The 23,719-nt window shown below is 42.0% G+C and overlaps 1 protein-coding gene across 2 annotated transcripts in view; it reads right to left on the bottom strand.

Moving 5' to 3' along the window:
- Positions 1-23,719, bottom strand: part of slc6a11b (solute carrier family 6 member 11b) — an 87,507-nt gene that overhangs the window by 55,857 nt on the left and 7,931 nt on the right. For both annotated transcript variants that reach the window (XM_042324894.1, XM_042324893.1), the window contains exons 2-5: positions 19,406-19,621; positions 13,507-13,641; positions 10,599-10,739; positions 9,122-9,203 (exon numbers count right to left, since the gene is read on the bottom strand). In XM_042324894.1, the coding sequence (XP_042180828.1) occupies positions 9,122-9,203; positions 10,599-10,739; positions 13,507-13,641; positions 19,406-19,607 (560 nt within the window). In that variant the 5' untranslated portion in view covers positions 19,608-19,621. The remainder of the gene's footprint in view (positions 1-9,121; positions 9,204-10,598; positions 10,740-13,506; positions 13,642-19,405; positions 19,622-23,719) is intronic.

Below are 23,719 nucleotides of genomic sequence, written 5' to 3'. Positions count from 1 at the left end.
AGCACCCAGGGCCCAGTACCCAGAGAACCCAGGGCCCAGTACCCAGAGAACCCAGGGCCCAGTACTCAGAGGACCCAGGGCCCAGTACCCAGAGAACCCAGGGCCCAGTACCCAGAGAACCCAGGGCCCAGTACCCAGAGAACCCAGGGCCCAGTACCCAGAGAACCCATGGCCCAGTACTCAGAGAACCCAGGGCCCAGTACCCAGAGAATCCAGGGCCCAGTACCCAGAGAACCCAGGGCCCAGTACTCAGAGAACCCAGGGCCCAGTACCCAGAGAACCCAGGGCCCAGTACCCAGAGAACCCAGGGCCCAGTACTCAGAGAAGCCAGGGCCCAGTACCCAGAGAACCCAGGGCCCAGTACTCAGAGAACCCAGGGCCCAGTACCCAGAGAACCCAGGACCCAGTACTCAGAGAACCCAGGGCCCAGTACTCAGAGAACCCAGGGCCCAGTACTCAGGGAACCCAGGGCCCAGTACCCAGAGAACCCAGGGCCCAGTACTCAGAGAACCCATGGCCCAGGGCAGAACACTGTTGAAACCAGTCTCGTTCCTTCACTACTCTGGGGTTGGAGTGGCAGCTAATAAGTCTTCCAGTGCTGCTGGGGTCCTGACTGAACAAGAATCAAATGCCAGACCTGGCTCTAGCCTGGTCCCAGATCTGTTAAAGTGCTGTTGGCATGACAATGACCTTAAGAGTTGAATTAGGGCCACACTGGTCCCAGATCTGATCTATAGCCGAGTTGTCATGCATGTCAATGACCATACGCGTTGGCAAGATATCACATGCAGATTTGGGACCAGCCCTGGTTCAACTCTTAAGGTTTGGGACCAGGCCAGAAAGACATCCACAGGGAATACCAAGTGACTTCATTGTATTTCAATATGGCTGCCATGGAGTCCATGAACGGACAATTCTGACCTCACAAAACTAGCAACACTTTCTGAAATGTGACATGACGATACTGTAATTAGCATGAAACTAGTATACTGTAAAATATGACATGACGATACTATAATTAGCATGAAACTAGTATACTGTAAAATATGACATGACGATACTATAATTAGCATGAAACTAGTATACTGTAAAATATGACATCTCGATGCTGTAATTAGCATGAAACTAGTATACTGTAAAATGTGACATGACAATGAAACTAGTATACTGTAAAATATGACATGACGATACTGTAATTAGCATGAAACTAGTATACTGTAAAATGTGACATGACAATGAAACTAGTATACTGTAAAATATGACATGACGATACTGTAATTAGCATGAAACTAGTATACTGTAAAATATGACATGACGATACTATAATTAGCATGAAACTAGTATACTGTAAAATATGACATCTCGATGCTGTAATTAGCATGAAACTAGTATACTGTAAAATATGATATGACGATACTATAATTAGCATGAAACTAGTATACTGTAAAATGTGACATGACAATGAAACTAGTATACTGTAAAATATGACATGACGATACTATAATTAGCATGAAACTAGTATACTGTAAAATATGACATGACGATACTATAATTAGCATGAAACTAGTATACTGCCACTTACACAACACTTAGTTGTTGTCAATTCTCCATGAACACAAGATTATAGTACAGATGCCATGTCGTTATTTGAGCCAGTTTTTGCAGATAAATAAACCTGCAGCAACAGGAAATGTGAATTGTGGATTATAATTAATGGACATGTTTTGCAGGGGTTGATAAACTATTGAATACATTACAACTTTTGATTTCCAGCTGCGCAGGAAAATTCCTGCAACAACAGGATGATCAACTGAAGGTACTGCATCTGTAAACGTGTAGGAAACTGGTTAGCCAGCTGATTCAAACTCCTACTCTGGCTCAATCTGGGAGAGCTACAGTGGGATAGGCTAACCTCTGAATAAGCTAACCATAGGATAGGCTAACCTCTGAATAAGCTAACCATAGGATAGGCTAACCTCTGAATAAGCTGGCCATAGGATAGGCTAACCTCTGAATAAGCTAACCATAGGATAGGCTAACCTCTGAATAAGCAAGCCATAGGATAGGCTAACCTCTGAATGTGATGTGATAAGCCAGGTAACCAAACAGGGTTTTGCTACGGTACTTTGACTCAACCTGCTCCTAGAGTAGATGACTATGAGCGTTAGCTAGCTGTTTGGCATCGCTCCTATAGCCCGGTCAACGATTGTCCAGGTTCAGAGAGATATCATACAGTAGCATTTCATATCCTTAATAGCTGCCTGTGTGTCCCCCACCCCAAAACACACCCTATTCCCTATATAGTGCATAACTTTTGATCAAGGCCCTATGGGTAGCGCACTATATAGGGAATAGTGTGACATTTGGGGCAAAGCCTCGCAGTGATAGAGTAGCCTTGCCATCTCCTCTATGGCCGCCTGCCCTTTGGCAGCCAGACAGGAATCCTGCTCCCAACAACACAACATGCTGACATGAGCAGATTTGTCTCCACATCATACCATCTCCGGCTGTGCAAGAGCTCCACTGACGCTGGTAGAGATAGAACCATTTCAAATGACTGACAAATTATTAGGGAAATGGTTAAGTATGTCAATCGTAGGCTACAGCAAATTGTTGTCAGTGCTCTTAGGGTTGCACACTGAGTTTCCCTCAGTTTTACCGGAGTACTGTAGCCAAACCAACAGTAGGCTGTCTGCATATACACTAATATACTGGAGCCCAGGATTGGGATCATTTGCGTTTCAATTCCAGTCAATTCAGAAAGTAAACCAAATTCCAATTCCAGATTTTGCTCATTGAAAAGCATTGGAAATAATTGGAATTGGAAATTCATCGCACTTCCTGAATTGACTAGAATTTAAATGGAATTTCCTTGACATCTGCTGGAGTCACAGTCCCAATAGACTGGCTACACATACAGTAGCCACAGGGATACAGCTAGCTAGGTTGCAATGGAGCCTGCTTCGCCAGCGTTGTAGAAGCTGTGTTTACTACGCTCTTATGTGGGACAATACCGACAATCCGGAGTTCCAATCCAGAGTTCCAATGTTCCAATCCGGAGTTCCAATGTTCCAATCCGGAGTTCCAATGTTCTAATCCGGAGTTCCAATGTTCCAATCCGGAGTTCCAATGTTCCAGGTTCGGCGCAGACTGACATGAGGAATAGCTTCGCCGCACTAGTGCCTGATCTACCTGTGCCTTCATCTCTGGGACTGCCTGTGTCTGCGATGGCTGTGCTGACTCCAGCAGCGGCTTAGAGTTTTGGGTCCTTATCCCTCTCTCTGGATTTGATGGGGCACTGCCTGCTGTGGGAGGACCTATCGCCAGGAGCAGCGGTCCTACGCTATCCTGCTTCTCGTGGGCCAGTGAAAGGTTCAACAAATTGTGTGAGGGGTAGGAATGGGCAGATTTTTCCATCCCCCTCTCCAGCAGTTGTATTGGACAGTTCAACGGTGAGAAATGTCTCAGTCTCTGGAACTAAAACGTTGTGGTACCCAGGAGCACGAGTACTGGACATCAATAACCTGCTCCCCAACATTATAAACCTGCATCAGGACATCAATAAGCTGCTCCCCAACAATATAAACCCGCATCAGGACATCAATAACCTGCTCCCCAACATTATAAACCTGCATCAGGACATCAATAAGCTGCTCCCCAACATTATAAACCTGCATCAGGACATCAATAAGCTGCTCCCAAACACTTTAAACCTGCATCAGGACATCAATAAACTGCTCCCAAACACTTCAAACCTGCATCAGGACATCAATAAACTGCTACCAAACATTCTAAACCTGCATCAGGACATCAATAAACTGTTCCCCAACATTATAAACCTGCATCAGAACATCAATAACCTGCTCCCAAACACTTTAAACCTGCATCAGGAAATTGAGTCTATCATAGTTCGTGTGGGATTCAAGGACATTATGAAGGGCAGCTCAGAACAGCTGAAGATGGATTACAGAACTGATTGGTTCTCTGCTTAACACCAACAAACGCCCCATAATATCTCGCCATCTGCCCTCCCTAAATCGTGGCATTGAACAGTTCAACAGACTGTTATCCCTCCGTAACTGGCTACCAGACTATTGCAGTTCTGTGGGTGAAACATTTATTAACAATGTTGATACCTTCTGGAAGCATAGCTTGTTTTATAAGGAAGATGGGATCCACCCAAATCATCTGGGCTCCTGGATCCTTTCACAGCGTTATAAGGCTGCGTTGAGACATTGATTTACCAATGACCCAAACCCAGCTCAGTTAATCCCCACCATTGAGACACTGAGTCATCATAATGCTTCAGCAAATGTACATTATCCCAGGGGTGATGGAAGACACAATGTAAGTAACCTAATGTATGTCCCTCTAACTGCCCTGAATGCCTCTGATCCTACAGCTATTGTATGCAGTAAGCATGAGCCTATGAATCAGAGTGATACTGTTAGCACTGAGGCGGTGTGCCCTAGGAGGAAGTCCACTGTGTGCAGCTCACCCTGCACTAACACCAATAACCTGAGCATGTCTACTTCTGCTATTCTTCCCAGTAAAGCAATGAAAACAATCAAGCACCCCAGAAAAGTGTTAAAAAATAGCTCATGTTAACATATGTAGCTTAAGAAACAAGGTTCATGAAATGAATACTTTGCTAGTAACAGATGACATTCATATTCTGACTATCTCTGAAACTCACTTAGATAATACCTTGGTAGCAATACATGGTTATAACATCTACAGAAAGGACAGACATGCTAAAGGTGGAGGTGTTGTCGTTTATATTCAGAACCACATTCCTGTAAAGCTTAGAGACAATCTAATGTTACATTCTGTTGATGTAATATAGCTACAGGTTCATCTGCCTCACCTAAAGCCCATTCTGGTGGGAAGCTGCTATAGACCACCAAGTGTTAACAGTCAGTATCTGGATAATATGTGTGAAATGATTGATAATGTATGTGATATCAACAGAGAGGTATATTTTCTGGGTGATTTAAATATTGACTGGCTTTCATCAAGCTGCCCACTCAAGGAAAAGCTTGAATATGTAACCAGTGCCTGCATCCTGGTTCAGGTTATCAGTCAACCTACCAGGGTAGTTACAAACAGCACAGGAATGAAATCGTCAACATGTATTGATCACATCTTTACTAATGCTGCAGAAGCAGCTGCAAAGCAGTATCCAAATCCATCAGATATAATGATCACAATATAGTGGCCATATCTAGGAAAAGCAACGTTCCAAAGGCTGGGCCTAATATAGTGTATAAGAGGTCCGGCTGGGCCTAATATAGTGTATAAGAGGTCCGGCTGGGCCTAATATAGTGTATAAGAGGTCCGGCTGGGCCTAATATAGTGTATAAGAGTTCATACAATATGTTTTATAGCGATTCCTACGTTGTTGATGTAAAGAATAGTTGTTGGTCCGTGGTGAGTAATTAGGAGCAACCAGACGCTGCTGGTCTGTGGTGTGTAATGAGGAGCAACCAGACGCTGCTGGTCTGTGGTGTGTAATGAGGAGCAACCAGACGCTGCTCGTCCGTGGTGTGTAATGAGGAGCAACCAGACGCTGCTGGTCTGTGGTGTGTAATGAGGAGTAACCAGATGCTGCTGTTCTGTGGTGTGTAATGAGGAGCAACCAGAAGCTGCTGTTTTCTGTGGTGTGTAATGAGAAGCAACCAGACGCTGCTGGTCTGTGGTGTGTAATGAGGAGCAACCAGACGCTGCTGGTCTGTGGTGTGTAATGAGGAGCAACCAGACGCTGCTGGTCCGTGGTGTGTAATGAGGAGCAACCAGACGCTGCTGGTCTGTGGTGTGTAATGAGGAGCAACCAGAAGCTGCTGTTCTGTGGTGTGTAATGAGGAGCAACCAGACGCTGCTGGTCTGTGGTGTGTAATGAGGAGCAACCAGACGCTGCTGGTCTGTGGTGTGTAATGAGGATCAAACAGACGCTGCTGGTCTGTGGTATGTAATGAGGAGCAACCAGACGCTGCTGGTCTGTGGTGTGTAATGAGGAGCAACCAGACGCTGCTGGTCTGTGGTGTGTAATGACGAGCAACCAGACGCTGCTGGTCTGTGGTGTATAATGAGGAGCAACCAGATGCTGCACTGCACACATTAATAAAATGTCTTATTCCAGTTAGTAATAAACATGAACCCATTAAGAAAACGACTGTAAAACCAGTTAAATCCCTGTGGATTGATGAGGAATTTAAACATTGTATGGTTGAGAGGGATGATGCAAAAGGAATGTTTAAAAAGTCTGTCTGCACAACCTATTGGCAAAGGTACTGCAAATTGATAAATGATGATATCATATTATGAATAAATCTGGCTGCACAACCGATTACAAAATGTACTGCAAATTGATAAATCATGTGACTAAACTGAATAAAAGAAGAAGAAACTACACTATGAAACAAAGATAAATAATATAAAGAATTGTAGTATAAATCTTTGGAGCACCTTAAATACATTTTGGGCAAAAAGGCAAACTCTGCTCCCTTATTCATTGAATCAGGTGGCTCATTCATCACAAAACCCACTGATATTGCCAATGACTTTAATAATTTGTTTCATTAGCAAGATGAGCAAACTTAGGCATGACATGACCGCAACAAATGCCGACACTACACATCCAAGTATAACTGATTAAATTATGAAAGACAAGCATTGTAAATTTGAATTCTGTAAAGTGAGTGTTGGAGAAGTGAACAAATGATTGTCGTCTATCAACAATGACAAGCCACTGGGGTCTGACAACTTGGATGAAAAATTACTGAGGATAATACCGGACGATATTGACACTCCTATTTGCCATATCTTCAATTAGCATGAGGATCCATAATAAACCAGAAAGAGTAGCTGCTGCCTTGGCAGGAACTAATGGGGATCCATAATAAACCCCAGGAAGAGTAGCTGCTGCCTTGGTAGGAACTAATGAGGATCCATAATAAACCCCAGGAACAGTAGCTGCTGCCTTGGCAGGAACTAATGGGGATCCATAATAAACACCAGGAAGAGTAGCTGCTGCCTTGGCAGGAACTAATGGGGATCCATAATAAACCCCAGGAAGAGTAGCTGCTGCCTTGGTAGAAACAAAGTGGATCCATAATAAACCCCAGGAAGAGTAGCTGCTGCCTTGGCAGGAACTATGAGGATCCATAATAAACCCCAGGAAGAGTAGCTGCTGCCTTGGCAGGAACTAATGGGGATCCATAATAAACCCCAGGAAGAGTAGCTGCTGCCTTGGCAGGAACTAATGAGGATCCATAATAAACCCCAGGAAGAGTATCTGCTGCCTTGGTAGGAACTAATGGGGATCCATAATAAACCCCAGGAAGAGTAGCTGCTACCTTGGTAGGAACTAATGAGGATCCATAATAAACCCCAGGAAGAGTAGCTGCTGCCTTGGTAGGAACTAATGGGGATCCATAATAAACCCCAGGAAGAGTAGCTGCTGCCTTGGTAGGAACTAATGAGGATCCATAATAAACCCCAGGAAGAGTAGCTGCTGCCTTGGTAGGAACTAATGAGGATCCATAATAAACCCCAGGAAGAGTAGCTGCTGCCTTGGTAGGAACTAATGGGGATACATAATAAACCCCAGGAAGAGTAGCTGCTGCCTTGGCAGGAACTAATGGGTATCCATAATAAACCCCAGGAAGAGTAGCTGCTGCCTTGGTAGGAACTAATGAGGATCCATAATAAACCCCAGGAACAGTAGCTGCTGCCTTGGTAGGAACTAATGGGGATCCATAATAAACCCCAGGAAGAGTAGCTGCTGCCTTGGTAGGAACTAATGGGGATCCATAATAAACCCCAGGAAGAGTAGCTGCTGCCTTGGCAGGAACTAATGGGTATCCATAATAAACCCCAGGAAGAGTAGCTGCTGCCTTTGCAGGAACTAATGGGGATCCATAATAAACCCCAGGAAGAGTAGCTGCTGCCTTGGCAGGAACTAATGGGGATCCATAATAAACCCCTGGGAGAGTAGCTGCTGCCTTGGTAGGAACTAATGGGGATCCATAATAAACTCCAGGAAGAGTAGCTGCTGCCTCGGCAGGAACTAATGGGGATCCATAATAAACCCCAGAAAGAGTAGCTGCTGCCTTGGTAGGAACTAATGGGGATCCATAATAAACCCCAGGAAGAGTAGCTGCTGCCTTGGTAGGAACTAATGGGGATCGATAATAAACCCCAGGAAGAGTAGCTGCTGCCTTGGCAGGAACTAATGGGGATCCATAATAAATATACAAATACAGCTACAGTAGCTTAAGTAAAGAATGTCGTGCAAAACGAAATCTGAGACGTCTTAGGAGCACTTACACCAATGGTGGGGTGCGACCTGTGACCGATGTGCAACCCATGAATATAGTTCAGCCATACAGTATGGTGTAGTTCAGCTATATAGTATAGTTCAGCTATACAGTATGGTGTAGTTCAGCTATATAGTATAGTTCAGCTATACAGTATGGTGTAGTTCAGCTATATAGTATAGTTCAGCCATACAGTATGGTGTAGTTCAGCTATATAGTATAGTTCAGCTATACAGTATGGTGTAGTTCGGCTATATAGTATAGTTCAGCTATACAGTATGGTGTAGTTCGGCTATATAGTATAGTTCAGCTATATAGTATAGTTCAGCTATACAGTATGGTGTAGTTCAGCTATATAGTATAGTTCAGCTATACAGTATGGTGTAGTTCAGCTATATTGTGTAGTTCAGCTGTACAGTATGGTGTAGTTCGGCTATATAGTATAGTTCAGCTATATAGTATAGTTCAGCTATATAATATAGTATAATTCAGCTATATAGTATAGTATAATTCAGCTATATATTATAGTATAGTTCAGCTATACAGTATAGTATAGTTCAGCTATACGTCCAGTATCAATATAAATATAATTTTATATTTTAATTTATCCTTTATTTAACTAGGCAAGTCGTTTAAGAACAAATTGTTATTTACAATGACAGCACTACACCGGCCAAACCAGGACGACGCTGGGCCAAATGTGAGCCATCCTATGGGACTCCCAATCACGGCCGGTTGTGGTACTAGCCCGGATGCTAATACTATACATACAGTATGTATATATTATAAAACAATGTACTCACTCCCAGAACTCTACAACAGGCGAGGTGGAGTTGGGGTTGAAGGTGAAATTGGTGCCGTTCCTCTGGAAATCGACACAGTTCTCTACAAGGAAACAGGGAACATATCACAGTTCTCTACTAGGAAACAGGGAACATATCACAGATCTCTACTAGGAAACAGGGAACATATCACAGTTCTCTACTAGGAAACAGGGAACATATCACAGATCTCTACTAGGAAACAGGGAACATATCACAGTTCTCTACTAGGAAACAGAAACAGTGAACATATTCAGTATTGAACAACATGGAGGTAGATGGTCCGACTAGAATAGAATAGAATACACTAGAATAGAATAGAATGCACTAGAATAGAATAGAATAGAATACACTAGAATAGAATAGACTAGACTAGAATATAATATAATACACTAGAATAGAATAGAATACACTAGAATAGACTAGACTAGAATATAATATAATACACTAGAATAGACTAGACTAGAATATAATATAATACACTAGAATAGAATAGACTAGACTAGAATATAATATAATACACTAGAATAGAATAGACTAGAATATAATATAATACACTAGAATAGAATAGACTAGACTAGAATATAATATAATACACTAGAATAGACTAGACTAGAATATAATATAATATAATACACCAGAATAGAATAGACTAGACTAGAATAGAATACACTAGAATAGAATAGACTAGACTAGAATATAATATAATACACTAGAATAGAATAGACTAGACTAGAATATAATATAATACACTAGAATAGAATAGGCTAGACTAGAATATAATATAATACACTAGAATAGAATAGACTAGACTAGAATAGAATAGAATACACTAGAATAGAATAGACTAGGCTAGAATATAATATAATACACTAGAATAGAATAGACTAGACTAGAATATAATATAATACACTAGAATAGAATAGACTGGACTAGAATATAATATAATACACTAGAATAGAATAGACTAGACTAGAATATAATATAATACACTAGAATAGAATAGACTGGACTAGAATATAATATAATACACTAGAATAGAATAGACTAGACTAGAATATAATATAATACACTAGAATAGAATAGACTGGACTAGAATATAATAGAATACACTAGAATAGAATAGACTAGACTAGAATATAATATAATACACTAGAATAGAATAGACTGGACTAGAATATAATAGAATACACTAGAATAGAATAGACTAGACTAGAATATAATATAATACACTAGAATAGAATAGACTGGACTAGAATATAATATAATACACTAGAATAGAATAGAATAGAATAGAATAGAATAGACTAGAATAGAATAGAATACACTAGAATAGAATAGAATACACTAGAATAGAATAGACTAGAATATAATAAATGTTTTTTTATTTTTCTTTATAAGTAGGACCCAGGTGAAGCAGGATGCATTATGGGTCTCACCGGAATAGGTGTGTTCTCACCTGTGTTCCAGTAGTGATCACACGAGGCCCAGGGTAGCTCCGTGGTGAAGCAGTTGAACAGGTAGAAGATAGCCCAGGACAGGATAACCACATAATACACATTCAAATGGGCCACGATCACCTGGGTCGCATAGCCAATACCTGTAGAACAGACAGAGAGATTACAAAGGCATGAAACAGACAGAGAGATTACACAGGCATGGACGTACAGAGAGATTACACAGGCATGGACGTACAGAGATATTACACAGGCATGAAACAGACAGAGAGATTACATAGGCATGAACAAACAGAGAGATTACACAGGCATGAAACAGACAGAGAGATTACACAGGCATGAACAAACAGAGAGATTACATAGGCATGAACAAACAGAGAGATTACACAGGCATGAAACAGACAGAGAGATTACACAGGCATGAAACAGACAGACCAATGACCTTATGGCTAGAATGTCCGCCCTAAAATCGGAAGATTAGGTGGTGGTGGTCGAGTCATTTAAAAAATATGTTTTATTTAACTAGGCAAGTCAGTTAAGAACAAATTATTATTTACAATGACAGGCCTAAACTGGACGACACTGGGCCAATTGTGCGCCGCCCTACGGGACTCCCAATCCCGGCAGGTTGTGATACAGCCTGGATTTGAACCAGGGTGTCTGCAACGACACTCGGGAGCCCGATAGACTTAAACAGCTGCAAATTATCGAGACATCAAAGTGTCAACCAACAACAATTGGTAAACAATAGGTCTATAGCAAACACAGCATATATGGTATACATTTTCCACGTGCGAATAACACTCCTCGGGTGGTGTTCAGAGCACGCCATTCCGAGAACTCTGATCAATGAGGCCTATCAGTCGTGCATGGCAACACAAAACATGAACAACAGGCTAATAAATCCTTCGTTTTTTGGGTAATACTCAGGTAAAACATTTTGTGCTAATCTATACTTCCATATTTCCAAGTCAGATTCTTAAAGGTCAAGGGGGGATGGGGGGGGAGGGAGGTATTAAATTAATTGGAATTGGAAACTCTTAAAATTGATTTATCCTGCGATCGATTTCGTTCAATTAATATTCATGTTTGTCTTCTTCTAATGCCTCTTAAGGGGAAAATAATCGAAGTATTGATTCCTCTCTTTGTCCATGTTCACATTTTGGTTTGTTACATCTGGAAACATCCGTGTTAAATTGAAAAGGACCTGTCACTGATCTACACACAATACCCCGTAATGTCAAAGTGGAATTTTAGTTGTAGAATTTTTTTCTAAATTAAATGTAAAAGCTGAAATGTCTTGAATCAATTAGTATTCAACCACTTGGTTATGACAAGCCTACATACATTCAGGAGGACAAAAATGTGCTTAACTAATGACATCATGAATTGCATGGACTCATTCTGTGTTCAATAATAGTGATTAACATGATTTTTGAATGACTACCTCATCTCTCTACCCCACACATACAATTATCTGTAAGGTCCCTCAGTCGAGCAGTGAATTTCAAACACAGATTCAACCACAAAGACCAGGGAGGTTTTCCAATGTCTCGCAAAGAAAGGCACCTATTGGTAGAAAAACAGATGGCTGAATATTCATTTGAGCATGGTTAAGTTATATATTAGGCTTTGGATGGTGTATCAATACACCCAGTCCCTACAAAGATACAGGTGTCCTTCCTAACTCAGTTGCTGGAGAGGAAGGAAACCGCTCAGAGATTTCACCATGAGGCCAATGGTGACTTTAAAACAGAATGGTTCTGATAGGATAAAATTGAGGACGGATCAACAACATTGTAGTTACTCCACGATACTAACCTAAATTAGAGAGTGAATTCAGGCTGTAACACTTTCTGAAGGCACTGTATATCAAGCTGCCTCACTACAGAAACATGAGACAGACTAGTGTCCTGTCCAGGCGGTGACCTGGTACATCAAGCTGCCTCACTACAGAAACAGGAGATAGACTAGTGTCCTGTCCAGGGGGTGTCCTGGTACATCAAGCTGTCTCACTACAGAAACAGGAGATAGACTAGTGTCCTGTCCAGGGGGTGTCCTGGTACATCAAGCTGTCTCACTAGAGAAACAGGAGATAGACTAGTGTCCTGGTACATCAAGCTGTCTCACTACAGAAACAGGATATAGACTAGTGTCCTGTCCAGGGGGTGTCCTGGTACATCAAGCTGCCTCACTACAGAAACAGGATATAGACTAGTGTCCTGTCCAGGGGGTGTCCTGGTACATCAAGCTGCCTCACTACAGAAACAGGAGATAGACTAGTGTCCTGTCCAGGCGGTGTCCTGGTACATCAAGCTGTCTCACTACAGAAACAGGATATAGACTAGTGTCCTGTCCAGGGGGTGTCCTGGTACATCAAGCTGCCTCACTACAGAAACAGGAGATAGGAGTCTATGAGCTGTTCAGCGGGACAGAGAGAGAGAAAATACTCAGGAAGGTTTAAACAAACACAGACACACAGAACATACAGGTATGGAAATTCATTGGAAGGAAAAAACACAGAGAGAATAACCCGGCATGGGATGGATAGTATAGACATAAAGATAAATATAAAACAATATTTGACTTCCTTTCTCACTACGTTGGATAAATAACATCAATCATTACTTGAATTAAAGACATAAGGTCATAAGATAGATAAACATGTACAGTCAGCACAATCACCAGGGTAGGATAAGTACTTAACTAATACTCAACTGTGATTGTAATCGAGAGGGTGATTGTTTATTTCGTTTTTATTATCATTATGAAGGGAATATAAAACACAATAGTTGACTTTAGTGTTAATAATATTACCAAAATATAATTATTTAATGACATTATTTATTTATTTATTATGTATTAATACATAATCGAGAAGAAAAATAAAATGAATAAAGGCATTATTACCTTCAAAGAGTGGGCAGCATTTCCTCCAACATGTGATGCCTCCTTCGCTGGTGAACTGTCCCAGAGCTGTCTCCAGGAAGAACACCGGGATGCCACAACATATAAAGAAGATTATATATGGTACGAAGAACGCACCTGGAAAACACACACACACACACACACACACACACACACACACAGACACAGACACACACACACACACACAGACAGACACAGACACAGACACACACACACACACACACAGACAGACACACACACAGACACACACACACACAGACACACACACACACACACAGACACACACACACACAGACACACACACACACAGACACACACACACACTCACACACACACACAGACACACACACACACACACACACACACACACACACACACAGACACACACACACACACACAGACACACACACACACACACACACACAGACACACACACACACACACACACACACACACACAGACACACACACACACACACACACACACAAACACACACACAAACACACACACACACAGACACACACACACACACACAAACACACACACACAGACACACACACACACAAACACACAGACACACACACACACAGACACACACACACACACACACACACACACACAGACACACACACACACACACACACACACACACACACACACAAACACACACACACACAGACAGACACACACACACACACACACACACAGACACACACACACACACACACACACACACACACAGACACACACACACACACACACACACACACACACACACACACACACACACACAGACACACACACACACACACACACACACACACAAACACACACACACACAGACACACACACACACACACACACACACACACACACAGACACACACACACACACACACACGTTGACTAGTGTTAAAAGAATGGTTCTTAATAATAATATGGGGCCCAGTTTCCCGGACACGGAAAAGGCCAAGTCCTTGGAGTAAGAAAAAAAGCCATTTTGAATGAAGATTATAATATTGACAGTCCTAGAAGATTCTGTTTTTTACAGTACTCAAGAGAGACAGATTGGGAGGGGATCTTTCTTGAATAAAGAAGGACTAGCTGTGTTCAAATCAAATCAAATGTTTATTGGTCACGTACGGTTGGTTAGCAGATGTTATTGAGGGTGAAGGGAAATGCTTGTTCACATATTAACCACCAGATTAACATACAAATTCAAATCAAATCAAATCAAATCAAATCAAATTTTATTTGTCACATACACGTGGTTAGCAGATGTTAATGCGAGTGTAGCGAAATGCTTGTGCTTCTAGTTCCGACAATGCAGTAATAACGAGCAAGTAATCTAACTAACAATTCCAAAAAAAACTACTGTCATACACAGTGTAAGGGGATAAAGAATATGTACATAAGGATATATGAATGAGTGATGGTACAGAGCAGCATAGGCAAGATACAGTAGATGATATCGAGTACAGTATATACATATGAGATAAGTATGTAAACCAAGTGGCATAGTTAAAGTGGCTAGTGATACATGTATTACATAAGGATGCAGTCGATGATATAGAGTACAGTATCAACGTATGCATATGAGATGAACAATGTAGGGTAAGTAACATTATATAAGGTAGCATTGTTTAAAGTGGCTAGTGATATATTTACATCATTTCCCATCGATTCCCATGATTAAAGTGGCTGGAGTAGAGTCAGTGTCATTGGCAGTGTGTTGGCAGTAGCCACTCAATGTTAGTGGTAGCTGTTTAACAGTCTGATGGCCTTGAGATAGAAGCTGTTTTTCAGTCTCTCGGTCCCAGCTTTGATGCACCTGTACTGACCTCGCCTTCTGGATGGCAGCGATGAACAGGCAGTGGCTCGGGTGGTTGATGTCCTTGATGATCTTTATGGCCTTCCTGTAGCATCGGGTGGTGTAGGTGTCCTGGAGGGCAGGTAGTTTGCCCCCGGTGATGCGTTGTGCAGACCTCACTACCCTCTGGAGAGCCTTACGGTTGAGGGCGGTGCAGTTGCCATACCAGGCGGTGATACAGCCCGCCAGGATGCTCTCGATTGTGCATCTGTAGAAGTTTGTGAGTGCTTTTGGTGACAAGCCGAATTTCTTCAGCCTCCTGAGGTTGAAGAGGCGCTGCTGCGCCTTCCTCACAATGCTGTCTGTGTGAGTGGACCAATTCAGTTTGTCTGTGATGTGTATGCCGAGGAACTTAAAACTTGCTACCCTCTCCACTACTGTTCCATCGATGTGGATGGGGGTGTTCCCTCTGCTGTTTCCTGAAGTCCACAATCATCTCCTTAGTTTTGTTGACGTTGAGTGTGAGGTTATTTTCCTGACACCACACTCCGAGGGCCCTCACCTCCTCCCTGTAGGCCGTCTCTGTTGTTGGTAATCAAGCCTACCACTGTTGTGTCGTCCGCAAACTTGATGATTGAGTTGGAGGCGTGCATGGCCACGCAGTCGTGGGTGAACAGGGAGTACAGGAGAGGGCTCAGAACGCACCCTTGTGGGGCCCCAGTGTTGAGGATCAGCGGGGAGGAGATGTTGTTGCCTACCCTCACCACCTGGGGGCGGCCCGTCAGGAAGTCCAGTACCCAGTTGCACAGGGCGGGGTCGAGACCCAGGGTCTCGAGCTTGATGACGAGCTTGGAGGGTACTATGGTGTTGAATGCCGAGCTGTAGTCGATGAACAGCATTCTCACATAGGTATTCCTCTTGTCCAGATGGGTTAGGGCAGTGTGCAGTGTGGTTGAGATTGCATCGTCTGTGGACCTATTTGGGCGGTAAGCAAATTGGAGTGGGTCAAGGGTGTCAGGTAGGGTGGAGGTGATATGGTCCTTGACTAGTCTCTCAAAGCACTTCATGATGACGGATGTGAGTGCTACGGGCGGTAGTCGTTTAGCTCAGTTACCTTAGCTTTCTTGGGAACAGGAACAATGGTGGCCCTCTTGAAGCATGTGGGAACAGCAGACTGGTATAGGGATTGATTGAATATGTCCGTAAACACACCGGCCAGCTGGTCTGCGCATGCTCTGAGGGCGCGGCTGGGGATGCCGTCTGGGCCTGCAGCCTTGCGAGGGTTAACACGTTTAAATGTCTTACTCACTTCGGCTGCAGTGAAGGAGAGACCGCATGTTTCCGTTGCAGGCCGTGTCAGTGGCACTGTATTGTCCTCAAAGCGGGCAAAAAAGTTATTTAGTCTGCCTGGGAGCAAGACATCCTGGTCCGTGACTGGGCTGGGTTTCTTCCTGTAGTCCGTGATTGACTGTAGACCCTGCCACATACCTCTTGTGTCTGAGCCGTTGAATTGAGATTCTACTTTGTCTCTGTACTGGCGCTTAGCTTGTTTGATAGCCTTGCGGAGGGAATAGCTGCACTGTTTGTATTCAGCCATGTTACCAGACACCTTGCCCTGATTAAAAGCAGTGGTTTGTGCCTTCAGTTTCACACGAATGCTGCCATCAATCCACGGTTTCTGGTTAGGGAATGTTTTAATCGTTGCTATGGGAACGACATCTTCAACGCACGTTCTAATGAACTCGCACACCGTATCAGCGTATTCGTCAATGTTGTTGTCTGACGCAATAAAACATCTCCCAGTCCACGTGATGGAAGCAGTCTTGGAGTGTGGAGTCAGCTTGGTCGGACCAGCGTTGGACAGACCTCAGCGTGGGAGCTTCTTGTTTTAGTTTCTGTCTGTAGGCAGGGATCAACAAAATGGAGTCGTGGTCAGCTTTTCCGAAAGGGGGCGGGGCAGGGCCTTATATGCGTCGCGGAAGTTAGAGTAACAATGATCCAGGGTCTTTCCACCCCTGGTTGCGCAATCGATATGCTGATAAAATTTAGGGAGTCTTGTTTTCAGATTAGCCTTGTTAAAATCCCCAGCTACAATGAATGCAGCCTCCGGATAAATCGTTTCCAGTTTGCAGAGAGTTAAATAAAGTTCGTTCAGAGCCATCGATGTGTCTGCTTGGGGGGATATATACGGCTGTGATTATAATCGAAGAGAATTCTCTTGGTAGATAATGCGGTCTACATTTGATTGTGAGGAATTCTAAATCAGGTGAACAGAAGGATTTGAGTTCCTGTATGTTTCTTTCATCACACCATGTCACGTTGGCCATAAGACATACGCCCCCGCCCCTCTTCTTACCAGAAAGATGTTTGTTTCTGTCGGCGCGATGCGTGGAGAAACCCGCTGGCTGCACCGCTTCGGATTGCGTCTCTCCAGTTAGCCATGTTTCCGTGAAGCAGAGAACGTTACAGTCTCTGATGTCCCTCTGGAATGCTACCCTTGCTCGGATTTCATCAACCTTGTTGTCAAGAGACTGGACATTGGCAAGAAGAATGCTAGGGAGTGGTGCACGATGTGCCCGTCTCCGGAGTCTGACCAGAAGACCGCTTCGTTTCCCTCTTTTTCTGAGTCGTTTTTTTTTTGGTCGCTGCATGTGATCCACTCGGTTACACTGGTTGTAAGGCAGAACACAGGATCCGCGTCGCGAAAAACATATTCTTGGTCGTACTGATGGTGAGTTGACGCTGATCTTATATTCAGTAGTTCTTGTCGGCTGTATGTAAAGAAACCTAAGATGGCCTGGGGTACTAGTGTAAGAAATAACACGTAAAAAAACAAAAAACTGCATAGTTTCCTAGGAACGCGAGCGAGGCGGCCATCTCTGTCGGCGCCGGAAGTACATACGAATTCGCTACAATGTCATTGTTACAACACAGTCCTCTGTTGTTATAACAGAGGTCGGGGTATATCTGACCTCCTCTACTGTTGTAACAGAGGTAGGGGAACATCTGACCTCCTCTGTTGTTATAACAGAGGTAGGGGAATATCTGACCTCCTCTGCTGTTATAACAGAGGTAGGGGAATATCTGACCTCCTCTGTTGTTATAAACAGAGGTAGGGGAATATCTGACCTCCTCTGTTGCTATAAACAGAGGTAGGGGAATATCTGACCTCCTCTGTTGTTATAACAGCGGTAGGGAAATATCTGACCTCCTCTGTTGTTATAACAGAGGTCGGGGAACATCTGACCTCCTCTGTTGTTATAACAGAGGTCGGGGTATATCTGACCTCCTCTGTTGTTATAAACAGAGGTCGGGGTATATCTGACCTCCTCTGTTGTTATAAACAGAGGTAGGGGAATATCTGACCTCCTCTGTTGCTATAACAGAGGTCGGGAATATCTGACCTCCTCTGTTGTTATAAACAGAGGTAGGGGAATATCTGACCTCCTCTGTTGCTATAACAGAGGTAGGGGAATATCTGACCTCCTCTGTTGCTATAAACAGAGGTAGGGGTCTATCTGATCTCCTCTGTTGTTATAACAGAGATCGGGGTATATCTGACCTCCTCTGTTGTTATAACAGAGGTAGGGGTATATCTGACCTCCTCTGTTGCTATAAACAGAGGTCGGGGTATATCTGATCTCCTCTGTTGTTATAACAGAGATCGGGGTATATCTGACCTCCTCTGTTGTTATAACAGAGGTCGGGGTATATCTGACCTCCTCTGTTGTTATAACAGAGGTCGGGGTATATCTGACATCTGTTGTTATAACAGAGGTAGGGGGATATCTGACCTCCTCTGTTGTTATAACAGAGGTCGGGGAACATCAGACCTCCTCTGTTGTTATAACAGAGGTCTGGGAATATCTGACCTCCTCTGTTGTTATAACAACCCCCCCCGAATGATCTACAACATGGTTGAATCAATGTCTTACCTACTCCAGTCTTATAACACAAGTAAGGTAACAGTCACGTAATGGCTTAGATGTTGGGTTGTTAGTCGCTGGACCCAGGTTCCAGTCCCAGTCAGGGCTAACCTCCGAATTTGCTATAATACAGTAGAATATCTTACCTCCTCCATTCTTGTAACACAGGTAGGGGAAACGCCACACGTTTCCCAGCCCTATGATCTCTCCGGCCACCGACAGGACAAACTCAATCTTGTTGTTCCAGTGGCCCCTCTCGTTGACCGGCTTCTTGTCGTTGGCTGCCTCGAAGTCCAGGGCGTCCTCTGGTTTGCCATTGATTACTGAGACTTTCTTCTCGCCTGTCATGGCGTTGCAACAGCCTGAAATGAAACAAATCGATTTTACACTCCTTCAATTAGATTAAACCTCTGGTTTAAGGCTATACAGTGATATTTTGATTTTGAAGCATGTTTATGATGAGGCAGCTGAGAGAGGCGGCCGGGGACAGGGTAGAGTAGAGTTAGGGTAGAGTAAAGGAGAGTAGAGTAAAGGAGAGTAGAGTTAGAGTAGAGTAGAGTTAGAGTAGAGTAGAGTAAAGGAGAGTAGAGTAAAGGAGAGTAGAGTTAGAGTAGAGTAGAGTTAGAGTAGAGTAGAGTAAAGGAGAGTAGAGTAAAGGAGAGTAGAGTTAGAGTAGAGTAGAGTTAGAGTAGAGTTAGAGTAGAGTTAGAGTAGAGTAAAGGAGAGTAGAGTTAGAGTAGAGTAGAGTTAGAGTAGAGTAAAGGAGAGTAGAGTTAGAGTAGAGTAGAGTTAGAGTAGAGTAGAGTAAAGGAGAGTAGAGTAAAGGAGAGTAGAGTTAGAGTAGAGTAAAGGAGAGTAGAGTTAGAGTAGAGTAGAGTTAGAGTAGAGTAAAGGAGAGTAGAGTTAGAGTAGAGTAGAGTTAGAGTAGAATTAGAGTAGAGTAGAGTTAGAGTTAGAATAGAGTAGAGTTAGAGTAAAGGAGAGTAGAGTTAGGGTAGAGTAAAGGAGAGTAGAGTTAGAGTAGAGTACAGTTAGAGTAGAGTAAAGGAGAGTAGAGTTAGGGTAGAGTAAAGGAGAGTAGAGTTAGAGTAGAGTAAAAGAGAGTAGAGTTAGAGTAGAGTAAAAGAGAGTAGAGTTAGAGTAGAGTAGAGTTAAAGTAGAGTAAAGGAGAGTAGAGTTAGAGTAGAGTACAGTTAGAGTAGAGTAGAGTTAGAGTAGAGTACAGTTAGAGTAGAGTAGAGTTAGAGTAGAGTAAAGGAGAGGAGAGGAGAGGAGAGTAGAGTAGAGTAGAGTAGAGTAGAGTAGAGTAGAGTAGAGTAGAGTAGAGTAGAGTAGAGTAGAGCAGAGCAGAGCAGAGTACAGTCGTGGCCAAAATAATTTTGTGAATGACACAAATATTAATTTCCACAAAGTTTGCTGCTTCGGTGTCTTTAGATATTTTTGTCAGATGTTACTATGGAATGCTGAAGTATAATTACAAGCATTTCATAAGTGTCAAAGGCTTTTATTGACAATTACATGAAGTTGATGCAAAGAGTCAATATTTGCAGTGTTGACCCTTCTTTTTCAAGACCTCTGCAATCCGCCCTGGCATGCTGTCAATTAACTTCTGGGCCACATCCTGACTGATGGCAGCCCATTCTTGCATAATCAATGCATGGAGTTTGTCAGAATTTGTGGGGTTTTATTTGTCCACCCGCCTCTTGAGGATTGACCACAAGTTCTCAATGGGATTAATGTCTGGGGAGTTTCCTGGCCATGGACCCAAAATAGCGATGTTTTGTTCCCCGAGCCACTTAGTTATCACTTTTGCCTTATGGCAAGTTGCTCCATCATGCTGGAAAAGGCATTGTTCGTCACCAAACTGTTCCTGGATGGTTGGAAGAAGTTGCTCTCGGAGAATGTGTTGGTACCATTCTATATTCACGGCTGTGTTCTTAGGCAACATTGTGAGTGAGCCCACTCCCTTGGCTGAGAAGCAACCCCACACATGAATGGTCTCAGGATGTTTTACTGTTGGCATGACACCGGAGAGTGAGAGGTATATTTAGAGTAGTGTTAGAGTAGAGTGAGAGAAGAATAGAGTACGAGTAGAATAGAGGTAGAGGTAAAGTAGAGTAGAGTTAGAGTAGAGTTCAGTTAGAGTAGAGTAGAGTAGAGTAGAGTAGAGTAGAGTAGAGTAGAGTACAGTACAGTTAGAGAAGAGTACAGTTAGAGTAGAGTTAGAGTAGAGTAGAGTAGAGTTAGAGAAGAGTTAGAGAAGAGTTAGAGTAAAGTAAGAGTATAGTTAGAGTAGAATAGAGTAGAGTTAGAGTAGAGTAGAGTTAGAGTAGAGTTAGAGTAGAGCAGAGCTAGAGAAGAGTAAGAGAAGAGGTAGAGTAAAGTAAGAGTACAGCTAGAGTAGTGTTCGAGTAGAGTATAGTAGAGTAGAGTTATACTAGAGTAGAGTATAGTAGAGTTATAGTAGAGTAGAGTAGAGTCCGAGGATAGTAGAGTTATAGTAGAGTATAGTTAGAGTAGAGCAGATGTAGAGTTATAGTAGAGTAGAGTTAGAGTAGAGGTATAGTAGAGTAGAGTTCGAGTTATAGTAGAGTTATAGTAGAGTTAGAGTAGAGTTATAGTAGAGTAGAGTTAGAGTATAGTAGAGTTAGAGTAGAGTAGAGTTATAGTAGAGTAGAGTTAGAGTTATAGTAGAGTTATAGTAGAGTATAGTAGAGTTATAGTAGAGTAGAGTTAGAGTAGAGTTATAGTAGAGTAGAGTTATAGTGGAGTTATAGTAGAGTTAGAGTAGAGTTATAGTAGAGTAGAGTTAGAGTATAGTAGAGTTATAGTAGAGTAGAGTTATAGTAGAGTAGAGTTAGAGTTATAGTAGAGTAGAGTTAGAGTTATAGTAGAGTTATAGTAGAGTTAGAGTAGAGTTATAGAAGAGTAGAGTTAGAGTATAGTAGAGTTATAGTAGAGTAGAGTTAGAGTAGAGTTATAGTAGAGTAATAGTAGAGTAGAGTTAGAGTTATAGTAGAGTTATAGTAGAGTATAGTAGAGTTATAGTAGAGTAGAGTTAGAGTAGAGTAGAGTTATAGTAGAGTAGAGTTATAGTAGAGTTAGAGTTATAGTAGAGTTATAGTAGAGTTAGAGTAGAGTTATAGTAGAGTAGAGTTAGAGTATAGTAGAGTTATAGTAGAGTAGAGTTATAGTAGAGTAGAGTTAGAGTTATAGTAGAGTTATACTAGAGTATAGTAGAGTTATAGTAGAGTAGAGTCCGAGGATAGTAGAGTTATAGTAGAGTAGAGTTAGAGAAGAGTAGATGTAGAGTTATAGAAGAGTAGAGTTAGAGTAGAGTTATAGTAGAGTAGAGTTAGAGTTATAGTAGAGTAGAGTTAGAGTAGTGTAGATGTAGAGTTATAGTAGAGTAGAGTCCTAGGACAGTAGAGTTATAGTAGAGTAGAGTTAGAGTAGAGTAGAGTTATAGTAGAGTAGAGTTATAGTAGAGTAGAGTTAGAGTAGAGTTATAGTAGAGTAGAGTTAGAGTAATAGTAGAGTTATAGTAGAGTTATAGTATGTATAGTAGAGTGGAGTTATAGTAGAGTAGAGTAGAGTAGAGTAGAGTTATAATAGAGTTATAGTAGAGTTATTGTAGAGTAGAGTAGAGTTATAGTAGAGTAGAGTAGAGTTATAGTAGAGTAGAGTTATAGTAGAGTAGAGTTAGAGTATAGTAGAGTTATAGTAGATAAGAGTTATAGTAGAGTTATAGTAGAGTAGAGTTATAGTTGAGTGGTGTTATAGTAGAGTAGAGTTATAGTAGAGTAGAGTTACAGTAGAGTAGAGTTATAGTAGAGTTATAGTAGAATAGAGTTATAGTAGAGTAGCATTAAAGTAGAGTAGAGTAGTTATAGTAGAGTAGAGTTATAGTAGAGTAGAGTTATAGCAGAATAGAGTTATAGTAGAGTAGAGGTATCGTAGAGTAGAGTTAGAGTAGAGTAGAGTTATAGTAGAGTATAGTAGAGTTATAGTAGAGTAGAGTAGCATTATAGTAGAGTAGAGTTATAGTAGAGTAGAGTTATAGTAGAGTATAGTAGAGTTATAGTAGAGTAGAATTATAGTAGAGTAGAGTTATAGTAGAGTAGAGTTATAGTAGTGTAGAGTTATCGTAGAGTAGAGTTAGAGTAGAGTAGAGTTATAGTAGAGTATAGTAGAGTTATAGTAGAGTAGAGTAGCATTATAGTAGAGTAGAGTTATAGTAGAGTAGAGTTATAGTAGAGTAGAGTTATCGTAGAGTAGAGTGAGAGTAGAGTTATAGTAGAGTAGAGTAGAGTTATAGTAGAGTAGAGTTATAGTAGAGTAGAATTATAGTAGAGTAGAGTTATAGTAGAGTATAGTAGAGTTATAGTAGAGTATAGTAGAGTTATAGTAGAGTAGAGTTATAGTAGAGTATAGTTATAGTAGAGTAGAGTTATAGTAGA

Source organism: Oncorhynchus tshawytscha, linkage group LG07 (genome assembly GCF_018296145.1).
Source record: "Oncorhynchus tshawytscha isolate Ot180627B linkage group LG07, Otsh_v2.0, whole genome shotgun sequence".
Classification (NCBI taxonomy): domain Eukaryota; kingdom Metazoa; phylum Chordata; class Actinopteri; order Salmoniformes; family Salmonidae; genus Oncorhynchus; species Oncorhynchus tshawytscha.
This window is presented reverse-complemented; position numbering and strand designations above follow the sequence as displayed.